The 16,764-nt window shown below is 32.8% G+C and overlaps 2 protein-coding genes across 3 annotated transcripts in view; one reads left to right on the top strand and one right to left on the bottom strand.

Annotated features, from left to right (window-relative positions):
* LOC132756042 (malonyl-CoA decarboxylase, mitochondrial-like) overlaps positions 1-8,836 on the bottom strand; it is a 123,209-nt gene extending 114,373 nt beyond the window's left edge. For both annotated transcript variants that reach the window (XR_009629278.1, XM_060747011.1), the window contains exons 1-7: positions 8,680-8,836; positions 6,741-6,899; positions 5,901-6,041; positions 2,942-3,082; positions 1,782-1,940; positions 895-1,059; positions 162-285 (exon numbers count right to left, since the gene is read on the bottom strand). Coding sequence is in view for 1 of the 2 variants with exons in the window: in XM_060747011.1 (XP_060602994.1) it covers positions 162-285; positions 895-1,059; positions 1,782-1,940; positions 2,942-3,082; positions 5,901-6,041; positions 6,741-6,899; positions 8,680-8,748 (958 nt within the window). In the remaining variant the exon portion in view is untranslated. The remainder of the gene's footprint in view (positions 1-161; positions 286-894; positions 1,060-1,781; positions 1,941-2,941; positions 3,083-5,900; positions 6,042-6,740; positions 6,900-8,679) is intronic.
* Positions 8,822-14,973, top strand: LOC132756043 (all trans-polyprenyl-diphosphate synthase PDSS2-like). Its single transcript, XM_060747012.1, has 6 exons — positions 8,822-9,129; positions 10,740-10,868; positions 11,346-11,544; positions 12,147-12,395; positions 13,285-13,416; positions 14,725-14,973. Exons 1-6 carry the CDS (start codon positions 8,864-8,866, stop codon positions 14,896-14,898), a joined length of 1,149 nt encoding a protein of 382 aa, XP_060602995.1. The 5' UTR covers positions 8,822-8,863; the 3' UTR covers positions 14,899-14,973.
* Positions 14,974-16,764: the final 1,791 nt, after the last annotated feature.

Here is a 16,764-nt window from a genome sequence, read left to right as displayed (position 1 = left end):
AGTCAATAAATACAAAGATTAATATAAAATATTTTCTTTTTTTCTTTTCTGTTTTATGAAATCAAATCATGTACAATACTAGAGAACTGTTATTATCGAAACAGCTATATCTATTATCTATGGAACTATCAAAAATAATGTACTTAGACAATCATACCAACCTTTTTGTGAATTTGAGACAGAGTAGAACATTGCTGTATTGATTTTAGTTGGGTCTTCTGGTCCTTCCTCTATCTTCTCCTGCTCTAGATTGTTTGATGAGTAACCATGGTTACCAATGATTGACTAAAATAATACATAAGTTACAATGTCCAGCAGGTTCATGCAATTTTTAACAGCCTTGGAAATACATTTAAGAACTGGTCTAGTAAATCAAAGCTACAAAAGTTTTTTTTGGGATCGTGTTACAGTAAAATTCTCACATTTTGAAATTAAATATAGTGTAAAATCTTCTTGACAAGAGAATTTAGGCTGTTGAATGTGGAACCTTGAATTCTAAGACTGATCCAGTTATGATCTTTAATTGATAACATGAAACTTAGGATACTGTTGGCTTTATTGTTCAGGTGACAGCTTCTCAACCAAGGTATCATGGGTTACACCACAACTGTGTCAGGACCAATGTTTCTTTATTTACAAAATTAACAGTTACATTAGTTAATACCAAAAATAGACTCCTGTAGGGATGTGATTCATAATAAACAATACAATTGAGCTCCACCTAATGCCAGCCTACCAGAGTCATCATAAGTCTTCAATAATTTATTATAGAAAAACTTCAAACCCCTATTTGTGTATGTCTGTGAGACCTACACAACTCAACATCTCTTACTTTGTGAAGTGAAATCATATTTCAGAATAAGTCAAACAGACATCACTAAGGTCAAGACTTACATGTATAGAAGATGAAATTTCAGGTGTCAAAGCACAGTGTAAGACTACAATTGGTTCCTGCGGCATACTGGAATGTGTAAATACGAAACATCTACGATATGGTCCCACACGTCTCTTTAAATCATGCCAGTGTCTAACTGGATGAACAGCCTCATATTCTGAAATCTAGTTTGAAAGTACATATGCATTTGCTTTATTTTTTTTCTCCAATTTTCAAAACAATCTGTGGCTTTCCAAAAGGGAAAATATAGCGTGATAAATCAGAAAAGGTGAAAATCTATTTCAAACAACTGAGAATGGAATTTACCCACACATTTTATAAATTTTCAATTTCAATTCAATTTAACTTGCATAGTACAAAGAAGATGCTATCTATAGGGACAGCTTTCTGTCTTCTAGCTGATAGTCAGCTGCATAAAGTCATGGTTCTTGTGAAGAATGTGCGCAGGGCATTTTAGGGGAAAATATTTTGGCATTTTTAGGGGAAAATATACCTATTTTAGGCTGGGGGTAACAGCCTTTATTTGGCTGTAAAATACAGGAAAAAAATCACTGATTTGTATTTACTCTTAACATGTTATGATTATAGAAAGCCATCAAATTTGATAAGAAAGGATGTCTTTTTTAATAAACAAAAAGGACACTAATTATACTACAAATTTGACAATGATTAATAAAAAATAACACATTGGACATTATTTGTGCATACACAATGGACACACAGCATACAGACATATTGGACACAACTTGTATGAACAATAAGGTCCTATTACTGTTGGTAGCTTAACTGTTATATTTTGATATCAAATCCCACTCTAGATCATTTGAAATTTAAATTAAACACATACAAAATATATCAGGCTATAGGTTAATAAAGGTTTAATCACCTTCTGCAGCATATCACATGATGAGTGCCATGTGATCCTCTCTAGGTTAAGGAATCCAACAGTGAACCAGAGAGACAACATGTCCCTTAAAGCATGCTGTAGATCTATCAGGTGGGCTCTGTCTACATGGTCTATATCCTTGGTGGAAGACAGTAGGTGCTAAAATATAAAGATGACCAGTCAGTGCTGAAATATTTGGATTTGACAGTAAGTGCTGAAGCATTCGGATTTGCAGTCAGTGCTGAAATATTGAGATGTGTAGTCAGTGCTAAAATACATTATGTACTTAGATGGTCAGTGCTAAAATATTTGATGTGCAGTCAGTGCTGAAATATCAAGATGAGCAGTCAGTGCTGAAATATTTGGATTCATATTCAGTGCTGAAATATCAAGATGAGCAGTCAGTGCTAAAATATAAGGATTTTTAACATTAAGTGCTGAAGTATTTAAATTTGCAGTCAGTGCTGAATTATTGAGATGTGCAGTCAGTGCTAAAATACATTATGTACTAAGATGTTCAGTCAGTGCTGAAATATCTGATGTGCAGTCAGTGCTGAAATATCAAGATGTGCAGTCAGTGCTGAAATATCAAGATGTTCAGTCAGTGCTGAAATATCAAGATGTTCAGTCAGTGCTGAAATATTTGATGTTCAGTCAGTGCTGAAATATCAAGATGTTCAGTCAGTGCTGAAATATCAAGATGTTCAGTCAGTGCTGAAATATCAAGATGTTCAGTCAGTGCTGAAATATCAAGATGTTCAGTCAGTGCTGAAATACTAAGATGTTCAGTCAGTGTTGAAATATCAAGAAATGACAGTTCTAGAACAAAGTATCATTAGTCAATACATGTACATGTTTAAATGTTCATACTAAATCACTTAGAACGCTATCAACATTTCTTTTCTAGGAAAAATTTTACGAGAATGATACATTTCAATTGGGTTTTTTTCATTTGATGAAATATTGGAAAATGTGCTGTTTGTAGACCAATCCACTTAAATAGCTGCCAATGTCCTTAAATAGCTGATTTAGTGTTTTACTTTTATACTATCATCTGTAGACTTACTTAAGTAATATTTCTTATTATAGCTTTCCTTTTTACCTTTTACATGATGGTATATTAATAATATGATTATATATTAATTAAGATTAATACTTACTATGATATCAGCTCTCATATCTAGGAGAAATTTGACTCCGCCTTCTATTCTTCCTATATCACTAAAGAGTACCTGGTATTTGGCTGACAATGCTCCTCGCATTCTCTCCTCTATACGCAATATCACAGCCTCACCTCTCTCCTGTTATATCAATAAATAATCTGATCAAGAATACTTTATACTTTTATATTCATACACAAATTCTGATACTTTCTAACCTTATATAATATTCATAAATAATTAATAATCTGTTCAAGTATACTTTATAACCTATCATATTCATATAATCTGTTCAAGTAACTACTTTATAACCTATTATATTCATAAAATCTGTTCAAGGACACTTTATAACCTATTATATTCATATAATCAGTTCAAGTATACTTTATAACCTATTATCAGGGCTCATCCGGAAGGGCGATTCAGGCGAAAACTTCGCCGTGTATATTCCAATTTCGCTCTTCCGATTGATCAAAGAGAAGTCAACATCGCCTATAAAATCTTAATTCCCAAATAGTAATTACTTAGCGATGTAAAGAGCAGAGATTGTATCCGCCCATATGACGACCGCTAATTATCATTATCCAATCAGAGCGTCGCTTTCTACTACCCTTCACCTGTAAGCGAAGCGATAGACCGCCTACTCTAAACAATAAATAATGAGAGCATCGACCCGAAACGGTATAATTGTGTGATAGTTTTGCGAGTTTAATACGGGATTTGGCGATAATTATACATTGTTTTTTCCCCGATTATCTAAACACGTGCAATCTTCCCTAATTGATATACACGATGCACTTCGGTGGTGGGTTTTTAACCCGAGTAAAGTCTATGTACAACGGATTTTTCACGGCTATCACAAAACTGTTAGTCAATTAAAAATAATCAATTTCATTAATGATCAGCGACCTGATTAAAATGATTGAATGATTTCAGTCTGTTAACATCAATTTTTACTGTAAAATTGTTATGTCGCTCACGTCATGGCTACGAGGCGAAATGCCGAAACCGAGCAGTAAGAAAGTTACTGATTCTGATAGTTACACCTACGCGAAAATTTAAGAAAGCCATGCGATTGGTATGTTGTAGACAGTGGGGGTGTTAGGCATTGTTCTCTTTGTAGAAATGCCAAATTTGACACAGTTTACGCACGTGGGCTAAACTACATATCGGTCGTCAATCTCCTACGCAGTGATCTCCCCTTATCAGTACAGAGATCTCTGCCATCACAAACATTGAAATATCAATATTTGGATATTTATCTTTTTTAGCTTTTTAATTTATTTTTCATTATTTTGAATACTTTTGATAATTTTTTGATAAAATATATCGGACGTAGGTACAAAAAGTTAAAAATAAAACAGGAAAAGAAAAATGACGTTAGATTTTCTATGTAACGGTCGATATTTACATTTGAATTTCGACGTTACGTCATGTGACTTTCATCATCATGTGACGTCTGTGAAGGCAGTGATTACAATTCTGCCAAGGGAGGTAATCACTGTGAGGAGTTTGATCGGTCGTATATCATCACGGATTTATATTATTATTATTATTGTAATATAAATCCGTGATATCATGTAACGTATATAACAACAAAATTTTTCAGGAAAGAAGTGTTCTTATTGTTTCAATATAAATATTTGTTTTAATGTCGTAAATATGACGCTCAGATTAAGATTTATCAATATTGTAAATTTTAAAAAGCATTATTTTTAAAGATATTACCTAATTTAACATTTCATGAAAATAAAGGGAGGTAATTAGAAATTAATTTTCTACAATTTCTCAGTCAAATTTTTCAATAAGAAATGAATGTATGTAATTTTAGTGATCAAATATAATGTGCACAAATGTTTGCAGTACATATTTTACATATTCTTTGATGTTTGAAAATTGTTTTATAAGCATAATTATATGCATATAAATATGACATTACAACATTCAGGACTTCGAAAGAAATTTCTGTTACCAGAACAGAATAGAACAGATATTATTAATCAATATCCAATGTGACATCATCTTCTATTAAAAGTGAGGAAAGTAAAAAATATGAAATTGATTTTATCATCATATCTTTTCTTACACATTATTATCAACAAATGTATATGAAAATATATAAACACATATTTAGAGAAAGCTTATAAGTAGCTGATCAATAGATATCAAAAATAATTTTTTATATTCATATTTGCAGCTCAAAAACATTTAGATGCCATTGCCAGATCTACTACTAATTAATCTACTTTTAATTAATACTACTATTAATTAATCTACTATTAATTAATAAACTGGAGAAATATTATAAGTGATGTTAATTGTGTTTATATTATAATTAAAGGATGTATAGCCATGCATGTTAATGCATACACATTGGGTTGTTTCCCTTCTCCCTAATTTTCGCGAGGGAGTCACTTCTCCCTAAAATTTCCCCCCAGGATGAGCCCTGATTATATTCATATAATCTGTTCAAGTATACTTTATAACCTATTATATTCATATAATCAGTATCAACTATTATATTCATATAATCTGTTCAAGGATACTTAATAACCTATTGTAATATTCAAATAATCCAAATTTTAAGGATGTGTCTAACCTTTTAAGCTTTTAGAGAATGAACCTTAACAAAAAGTTAAGTATTATCAACCATAATGCAAACGAGGGGCCTTGAAAATAGCTTAATTTTTTTCTTCATTGAAAACTTGCATGAAATTTTTTTTTTTTAAAATATGGTAAATTAAGTAATTGATAATGAAAATGTAATTCATACTTTTAAAATACTTAAATGGCAAGTTCAACCCCTGCCATTTATGGTACCATAATAGGTTTCTATTATAGACCTATATAAATTGCCATTTAAATTTAATGTAATGCAGATGGCCTAGATGTTATGGTGTCTGCCTATCAGTATCAGATAAGGAGTTTACTATATTTCAAAATGACTAAACTGGCTCACCTTTGATTCAAGGAAATTTTTAACAATATCTACAATGAGTTCCTGGTCAACACCATAATTCTCTGCTATATGGCACAATAAAGCTAGTTTCTCTTCTTCTGTCATGTGACGATATGTTTGACAAAATTTCCTACATCCACTCTGAAAGTTATCATAATGGAAAAACTAATACAGAAGAAGTTAAAAAAATTTTTTTTAAATCAACTAAACACAAAGAATGTGATTACTTCAAATTTTAAAAACATATCACACATAAATTTTTAAATACATGTATTTATATGAATTTTGTTTTCAAAAACAAATCTACTCAGTCTGAAAGTCTAATGATAACTTAATTGTCAATTTGCATTTGAAATGGAAGATATATTTTGATACATCCTGTTGGCATTAACTTCAATTATTCCAGTGCCATAATATAAGAGGACATGTTTACAACTTAAGATTATCACAATATGATCTTCTGGCATGCTCTGCCATTTTGTCTTGTTTGATCATTGTTAAAGGGTATCTTTTGTCTATAATAAATGAACAAATACAAATAAGATAGACTTTCATATTTAAATTGTCTTAGAATGATGTAATGAAAACAGAAGCTTGCTTGACACTTGCTTTTCCTATTATAATATGTCACAAGTTATTCAAAGAATTAAAAACATAAAATAAGCAAGAAAATCTAATTGCTCAGTGAACTTCAGAAAAAGGGAAGTATGGAATTTTTACAAACTGAATGATACAACAACAAGTTAATGATATATGAAAATTTGCTTTTTTATTATGTTTTCAGCTTCAAAATACTGTTAGACGTAAACATATGGAAACAATGTTTAAAATGAGTATTACCTCAATTGAAAGAACTCCATGTTTTTGTGTGGTGTATACGGACTTAAGGAATTTGTAAGATTCCTGTAGGTTTTGACTAGACTGAGAAACATCATGGCTTGTATATCTGAAATTCTGGTGACTTGAGGTTAACACAGGTAAGCTGTTTTGAGGTTGAACCTAGAATAATATTAATGGAATGTAAGGCTAAGTGTAATCAAAATAATATCATAATTAGATGATACTTAATCTTTTAATAATCATAATGTTTTAACGATTTTATGTGCGCTTAAACATATAACATGAACCTTAGCAGTTTATTTTACATAAAAGAAGACATAATTATAATCATGATTCTGTACAATAATACAGTCTTTAAAAGTTATAATTGTTATCTTAAAGGCATCAAGGACATGAATATGCAGAAGAAGACAAAGACAGATTTAGGTAAATACTTGTAGAAACAATTGTCTACAAGGTTCTCCTTAAACTTGTCAACAGGTATGAATTATTAAGAAAAACAAACTGTGGCATTGGAAATATGAAACAAAGCCTACACACATGACTTTGATGTGTAGTTGAAATCCCAAATAGTTTAACATCATTGTTCTTTACTTTGCTACTAATTGTACTCTCGAGCACTTTGTAACCACATTCCAGCAAACACTGTGGTAATGTGAATGATGCTAATTGGCAAACATAAAGCATAAACATGACAGTTTGATCTCAATGTAATTTTCTGTGATCATTGACTTAAACTTTGATAGCCATAATTGTAATTAAAAAGTGCAACAGTAAATTATCAGTAAAATAAAATAATGAAAGTAAATTCTTTTCATGTTAAAATTTATAAGAAAAATAAAGTATTGTGGTAGAAAAGGGCACCATGCACCACTTTTAAAATGTTATGTATGTTACTGTTAAGAAGTGTCATAAGGGAAGAAAATGTTTAAGTGGCAGAATACTAAAGCAGACGGGCCACACGTTGTTATTATAAGAGTCTCGGTCAGGCTGAACATTTTTCTCATCCTGTGAAACATACATGTACACATAGACAAAGTCACTTCACTCTCATACCATCTGTATGTGTACACTGTTGAGAAGAACAGTCCATCAACAGATCATTAAGGAACCAATGCTAGTGAAAGACAGCAAGTTCACATGTTTTTCTGCAGCTAGGATTAAAATTAAAGCCGGCACGGTACAGTATGTGTGATATTAGCCGACGACGTCCTGTTAGAACTTGAGGAGATCGACTCTAAAAAGTTCGCCGAGATGATGAGGGAGGGTACTTGGGTGTGTGACCCTTTAGTTCATAGTGACAGCTTGAAAAGCTAGCACTTTGCTCTGCATCAACAGTCCTAAGATAAGTGCTTATAAGATAACCCATTATTGTCACAGGTTATTCATTGACCGCAGTACAGTGACCTAACTTCAGCTCCAAATTTATTTCTTTGGCTAATCTTATGCAGAAATTGCATGGTGTACAGTAATTTATCAACAATTTGTGCTTCAAAATTAAACCTTTATACACATAAATAGTGGCAATTCACCTGGTCACTGCCATATCCAGGGTCCATACTCAAAAATGAAAAGCTACATTTTTTCCTTATCAAACAGATATACCCTCATCACACTAGTGCCACTTCCTGACCAGATTATTCAATGACAACACTCAACAAACAAGACAACTGCATAAAGATAGCTAGTTTCATGTAAACACTGGTAAACCTAGCTTAAGGTCTTCAGCGTACCCGTTTATATACATGACATGACGTTTAATGCCGCATCTGATGAAAAACAAAAATGTTAAAAAGCGGCTTATAAAGTTTTGGAAGCCAGAGCTATGGTAAACCCTTTTTTGATAAGCAAAAGAAAAAAAATACAAAAACATGTAAATTGAGAATTTCTGTTATTTTTTCAGCAATCAAAAGTTAAGAGAAAATATCAATTAACACACTCTATCTATGTACTTCCAGTGACACCGTATATGTTTGAAGAGTGTTGAAGCTTTCTTCATTCTCTGCATTCTGATTCATGAACTTAGAAGTCAGCTGTCAAACATTTTATTTTCTCACGACATGTAAATAAAACGTTGCGTAATTGTATTGTTAGAGTAGCTTCCCCTTACAAAAAATGTTAACATGAAGGTTAGACAAGTTTTTAAACAACTTTCTCGTAATTTAAGACAATTTAAAAAGTTAGATTATGTTCAAGCTAGAAACATTAGCTTTTTTGATCAATCAAAGAGTAGCGATTGGAAGCAGGCCGTGTCGGAAGCTGAGAAGATTGTTGGCTACCCCACTTCATTCATGAGCTTGAGATGTTTGTTAAGTGATGAGCTTGCCAATGTTGCTATACAGATCAGGAAATTGGTTGGAACAAAGCATCCACTTCTTAAAACAGCCAGGTAATTTTTTTATGTGAAATAGCTTACCTGTCACAAGGTGTGAATATACTGCAGCTTGACTGGGACGCAAACCCAAGCCCTTCGCAACACTTTTTAACTGCTCACTGATTAGCTACAGGCCACTTAATAATATGAAATTAGGCAAAGCCTATGAACGGGAAAGTCGTTAAAAAATTCCTTTCATTCTTTCCGTTTTAAAATTGTCATTCGGTATTACATGCATCGCTTCCGTTTTCACTCGGAACACTCGACGTTTATCATTGATCCGAAAAGTTGAGATTTGTTCCGTTATCGGAATACCCCGCCTTTTATCATTGAGTTACATTGTAAATGGTGGCGCCCGACTAGAACTGACACTGAAAATTTCATTGATAGGTATAGAATTCTATATATTTTTTAATTGTTTTTTTATTTGATTTTCTTTTAAATATACATGTAGTCTATAGCCGGGCAAGCCAAAGCCCGGACCCGCTTCGCGGGCCCGGTCTTTGACTTCCCCGTATTGCGTCTTTATTACTGAAAAGTTATATTCTGTGACTTTACGACTATATGATATAGAATACACGGATTGACAGTTTCAGAATTAGACGACAGCTATTCTTATCAGTAGAATTGCAAGTAAAGAACTCGAAGACACGAAGCTAAGATCACAAGCTTTTCATTGGTGTAAAATTTTAAAATCGGACTTTAAATCGTCCAAACAAGCAGTTTGAAAAAAAGGCTAAATTTTAATTGTTTTAGCATTAGAGATATCGATTTTACTCGAAGATAAGGGACACAACTCGTGTTTTTTCACTCGATATACCTCGGTTATTTACTTAGTTCATATAGAGACTGTCAATGGGTGTATTGTCTATAAGGCCCAAAATCAAGATGTTTGTAAACCTGAAAATCCAGTGACCAGATTTTGAACTCCAGACCTCTCAATTACAAGGCGGACACTCAACCACGTCTCTTAAGGGGTAAACCCAACAGCAAGGCTGTTGGAAATGGGCTACATCTGTTATTATCATTACACGTCTCCCCACTTTATTTTGAATAATACAAAGGTTGAATCCTAATTACTGTCCACGAGGGAATACCTTATAATGCATATTGGATAGAAGACCCCTATTGATTTTGGGGTCACAAGGTCAAAGGTTAAGGTCATTATTAATAACTTAAGTATACATCAACCTACAGCTGTAAAATTTTATAGGATGAACAGCTAATTCCCATGTCTTACAAATGCTTCATCCGTACTAAAAAATAAAACACTTTCGGGCATATAATGCTCCACCTAGCGGTGCTCTTGTTTATTTTAAATTAATTATATTACTTTAATTAGTGTCACAAAATTTTGTGTCTTTATTATTATGAAGTTTCATAATTATTTCCAATGACCAGACAGGACACTGTGGCACCTTTACATTAAGAAATCCCTGTATGGAAGTTTCCCAGTTGATTAAAATGTGCAGATTGATAGGGACTCTAATCAGAGACCCTTGGAATAATGTTATAGTACTTAGTACCATCCAAGTTTCATGGAGTTCAATACTGTGACATATTGCCCTATACTTCTAAAATGAAATTCTTCCTCAAATTTCTAAAGATGTTATAATATAATTCAGGGGATTCCTTGACAATGGAAAGCACAGTTTGCAGACTAGGGGATTAATTGTTTTACTCATGGCTAAAGCTGCAGGAGCTGTGGAGGGATCATTTGACCAGCATGAGATGGTCAGTGGTATATACCCTAAGTAAGTAGAGTTTTCTTTCATAGCTATTCTTCTCACTTTGCTTTGAATCAAACTAACTGACTTAAAAAGAATATAAAACCAGCTTTGAAGAAGAAAGTTTTATATGTTACTTGTTGAATGTGAATTATTTTGCCTCTACCATAGGGTTACTAAACTGGATTTATTTTCTTAAAATTGCAATATGGAGATAGTTTACTGCTTGAATTCTGAAGCGTTTCAAACATTTCTAAGCTGATACCTCCATTTATCTTGTATTGTTATTCAAATTTATTTGTATCATATTATTGTTATTAAATAAATGACAGTTCTACACATTTTATTATTTACTTACAACACATCATTCCTGATGAAATGAATACATCTCCATGATGTCCTCAATATGTTCAAATCCTGTTCTTTCATACTCAATATAGACATTATTATTTGCTGTTCAAAGCAAGAAATACATGAAGTTTTAAATGACTAACATTATTTCAGTCAAAGACAACTTGCAGAAATCACAGAGATGATTCATACAGCCAAGTTAGTTCACCAAGGTGTAATTAACCTTGACAGCCTGCAAGAGACTAATGGATCTTATAAAGATATGGAGTTTGGTAATAAGATAGCTGTACTCAGTGGCGACTTTCTACTTACAAGTGCTAGCACAGGTCTTGCTGAACTTAATAATACATTGGTAAGCCAATATCAATATTTGAATCATTGAAGCATGAGGGCAACTGAACTTACTAAATTGATTTCAAAACTAACACTAAACAGACATGTCAAAACAAAACTATTTTCCCAACAACCCACTAAATGTTCTGAATGAGAACTCATATTTAGATAATTCAGAAATAACAGTACCTATCAGTTGATATTGTGAAAGTAATTTATGTACAAAAAATCTTTAAAAAAAAGAAGGAAAAAACAGCTTAAAATGGGTAAATTTAAATAAATTTTTTATCATAATGACATAAGCCATTAATGAAAACATTGTCATGTTAGATATTTACATCAATAAGGTATGCTGTTATCTTGTCTTATGAATACAGTGGAAACTGACACAGCTACTTGTGATACATGATCTTTACTACAGCAGTTTAAAATTCACAAAATTATTGCGCGTAAGTTTGTCTCCGGGAAAATGCCACCCTAACCCTAACATGAAATATTGTATCTGCAAAAGTTTTAAGGAATACAGAAGTTGTTATCCAAGAGCTGAAGCAAGATTATACACAAGTCTGTTTCACAGGTAATTTTTTTGTGAGACTTTTATTTGACCATTTCTGTACATAGGTAGTAGAGATGATATCACAGGCAATCGGAGACATGATGTCAGCGGAGTTCACACATTTAAGAGATCGTAATGGCAATGTGCTACTACCAGATACAGTCAAGTTTTCTGACTGGGAGCATCAAGTATATCTCCAGTCTGGAAGTTTATTGTCAAAGAGTTGCGAAGCAGCACTCGAGTTAGCCGGACATGAAGATAATCTAAAACAGGCTGCATCCGAGTTCGGCAAAAATGTGGCTTTTGCACGACAGGTTTGTTTTACATACATAATTATTAAGAAAAATATTTTTTACTGTAAAGATTAAATTTTCAGGATTCATAAACACTTAATGCCCCTTTTACTAAATTTGGAAATTGTAGTCAACTTCTGATTACTTTATATATTATCAAGAGTCCAGTTTCTAGAAATGATCGATTTTTTCATGTGGACATGAAATGTAGGTGGCTTTCAGAAAATCATTAATTCTTGTCTTTAGTGTGTAAAATAATAAATTAGGATGAAAAAGTAAACACCATACAAACTTAGAAGTCTTAACACACAAAATGAAGTATCTATCTAATTTGTTCCTCGTTACTCTGTCATAATTTTTTTTTATATTCGATATTAATTTCATAAATCCAATGATACTGCCACTGGTGTCTCAGAAATTAAGATTTAATTGTAAAGTTTAGTTAAACATGTCATATTTTCATCATGATAGCATTCACACAGTTTTAGCCCTGGTCATAAGAACTCACTATGAAAGGTCTTTTACTAAGCTTATTGCAAACCTACAGTAGGGTGTCACAGAGTTACACACCTCTGATACTCATCTACACTTGGTGAAGTAAAGCATTGTAGAGTTAACTTCTTGCTCAAAGAAAACAGCATTTTACCTTTCAAGAATTGAATCCTGGACCTCCTAGTTCCATAGCAGGTGTCCAGCTAAGCTCATTGACTTCTGCTTCCCATATCAACATTCAACTATTTAATTACATATATTTCACAATCGCTAAAAATATTTGATTTTTGTTAAAAACTTGAGAAGAAACAAAGTCAAATATGATATAATGTCACATTTTGTGATACATTTTTTTCCAATTTTTGTTTTAAATGGCCTTGATAAATGTTTGTGACATTATAATTTTATTACATTGTAGATGCATGAAGATTTGTTACCATTTATTAATAAAGTCACAGATGTTAATGGTATTCTATCGTCTGCTCCGGTTATAGTTCACACAGAACAATATGGACAGGGGAGCATTTCACCTGACTTTAGCACTAACCAGGTATGTGACATGAAGAATTTAGTGGCCTAATGGTCAAGGGGTGTGCCTCTCAGCTAAAGGATCATGCATTTGGGCTATACTAGGGTCATATCATGATTTCCATATGTTATAATTTATTAGTACTGGTTCATTCCATCTAGCAGACTCTGATTTGGTTCTAATAAGCTTCATTTGCTCAGCACATTCATGCTAAAATAATGTAAAAACTAGATTTCCTCGAGTTGGATGCGTCGCCTTGTGAACAATATAGTTTAGGAGAAATGACCAGGACAAAAATGAAATATGAAAATTAACAAAGGGCAATAACTCAAAAAATAAGAAGTGCAGAGCAGCAGTTTCTGTGCACTGCACTTCTTATCAATAAGATCTATCATCCTATGAAGTTTCAAGTCCATAGCTTTTATAATTTATGAGAAATGGCCTGGACAAAAATAAAGTATGAAAATTAATATAGGGTAATAACTCAAAAATAAGAAATGCAGAGTACTGGTTCTTGTACACTGCACTTTTTCTTAATGAGATCTATCATCCTATGAACTTTCATGTCCATAGCTTTTATACTTTAGGAGAAATGACCTGGACAAAAATAAAGTATGAAAATTAATAAAGGGCAATAACTCAAAAAAATAAGAAATGCAGAGTACCAGTTCTTGTGCACTGCACTTCTTCTTAATGAGATCTATCATCCTATGAAATTTGAAGTCCATAGTTTTTATACTTTCGGAAAAATGGCCCAGACAAAAATAAAGTATGAAAATTAACAAAACTTCAAAAATTAAGAAATGCAGAGTACCGGTCCTTGTGCACTGCACTTTGGGTTATTGAATGCATACCAAGTTTGAAGTCAATCCGACTTAAATTGACTGAGTTATGCTCCGGACAAGCTTTAGGGGACGCCGAGGCCGACACCGACGCCACCGGCGACAAAAGTAACCCCTATATGTCGCCTTTTGAAGGCGATACAAAAAAATGTTCTAATTGATTGAATTGTTTTAAACTTTATTAAAGATGTAATCATTTTCATTGATAATTTGCCTGTGCTGTGTGACCATACTGTTTAATAATCTTAGTGTTTTTCAAACCCTAAGAGTAACAATTGATAGTTTTAAATACAAAGGTCAAGTCAATTAAATAAAAGCAGTAAGGTTGAGTGAGGGTTAAATTGAAGACAAACCACTAAAACTAGTGTATGAAAAAAAGAATTTCGGATAGTTATGTTTTGAAGTTATGTATGTTATATATATTTTTTTTCTGTTTTCTAGTCATGAACTTTGACTTCCACAGTTCAATGTTTTCTTATCATTTCAGATAATCTCGACTGTAATGCAGACTGGTACAGCAATAGACTGGTGTCAACAAAAGTGTGCTGAGTACGGTCATAATGCATTACACAGTCTACAAAGTTTTCAACCATCAGACGCTAAAAATGCCCTCACTAAAATTATTCATGCCACAACAAATTTTAAATCATTAAAATCCTGATGTATACATATTTTTATCATGTTAATTTTTTTGTATCTCATAAAATTATTTGAAGTAAATTATTTACATGTCTTATGATTTTTTCTTTCTTAAACCAACAAGGTCATGCTGACCCTAGATAGCTGACCTAAACTCCATTGCCTTTAAATCTAAATAAAAGTTAACTGTGCTCTCAGTCTTGTACTTTAACAATGTATCTTTAAAGGTTTTTCCTTATACGAGTACACATAACAAAGTGTGCATGTAAAAATGACCTAATATTCCAACAACATTGCTCTGATCATGCTGAAATGATCATTAAATATAGAAACAGTCATAACGTTATTCCATTTATTTATTTATTTGATTTCATAACAAAAATTCAGCACACATGCCCAATAAATGTGAAAGTGTGTGAAAAGTCAGTGTTGCAAAAGGATGATTATTATGGTATGGGGTATGCCCAACCTGCCTTACAAAGTTGTACATAATTTTCAGCTCGCTCATGAACAAGAAGGATTGTGGAATAATATACCCCAAACTTATGAACAATAATGTCACATTCCTGTGTCGCAGCTGTCAGGCTGTGACCATCAGTCAGGGTAGGCATATGCAGTATTAGACAATCATTTTGCAACATTTGACTTTTCATGCACCATCGCATTTATCGGCATGTATGTTTAATTTTTTATGTGGTGAAATAAAATACTTGTAAATGGCATATCTTATGTCTGTGTATATTGAAATTTTAAGCACAATTAGGTCATGGATGCACATATAATGCTATTTATACATGCACACTATTAAGATTTGTTCAGTGTGTGTAAAATAGACCCTGGGGCAAGGACAATTTTGTCCTTAGGATCTTGATTTTAACAACCTTGTTAAATATACAAGGTCTAGGCAAGTTTTGAAGGATTTCTTTTGTAAGACTATGCAAAAAATAAATGAACACACTTTGGGCCAATTATGACTCCAGTCATGATTTGAAATATATTAATAAATGCTGCCCACAAAAATCAAAGGTCCAGGCCTTGTTTTTTGTTTGGTTTTATGGCCCACCAACACAGTTCAGGTCATATGGGGCCTAAACAGGAAAGATTATTTTGGCTAACCTCAGGTGTTGACACCAGGGGTCAAAACCATATCGCCTTGTAGTTCTGGAGATAATTTTTAATGGTTTTACATGCATGTCTCTTTGTCAAATCAAGTAGCTCCTAGAGCAGGCCCAGTCATAATTTGAACAAACAGTTAACACTCTAAAGATCCATTTAATTAAGCTACATTACAAATGGCCTGGATGATCATATTCCACTTTTAACCAATGGTGCAGGATTTGAACAAACCTCGCAGTGACCAAATGTTACACACTAAATAACAAAGCTCTTGGCATTTGGGTTGGGAGAAGATATTTAAGGGTTATCATATATGACTGAAAAATCAAGGGAGACAAATAGACAATGCCATACAACAAGTATCTAAGCTCTATGCCTTGCAGCTACATAGAAGACAATTTTTAAATGGCTTTACTCAGTTTCAGAGTAAAACATGTATGCCCCCGATCGGCAGCCAATTAGTCATGTGATCAGGTTATTATGACTGACTTTTGACCTAGTGACCAAAAAATCAATAAGGGTTAATTACTGGTTATGACTAGTCACTAGGTAATTGTGACCGCAAAGGTTGTGTGCAGCAATTTTATGACAAAGTTATTTCAAATCTTACCAAATAATATATGCATAAATTTTATGAATCATGTAGGCCTCATTAATGACAGCCAAGTCGTTATATTACATAAGACCTTGAAATGTGTATACCAAAAGGATTTTTAATTTAATAAAAAAATATCAACCAAGGCAACTTGAGTTGTTGAGTTATTGGTCAAAC

Source organism: Ruditapes philippinarum, unplaced genomic scaffold (assembly GCF_026571515.1).
Source record: "Ruditapes philippinarum isolate M1 unplaced genomic scaffold, ASM2657151v2 ctg509_1_1_1_1, whole genome shotgun sequence".
Lineage (NCBI taxonomy): Eukaryota > Metazoa > Mollusca > Bivalvia > Venerida > Veneridae > Ruditapes > Ruditapes philippinarum.
Note: the sequence above shows the minus strand (reverse complement) of the source record. Positions and strands in the feature narration are given on the sequence as shown.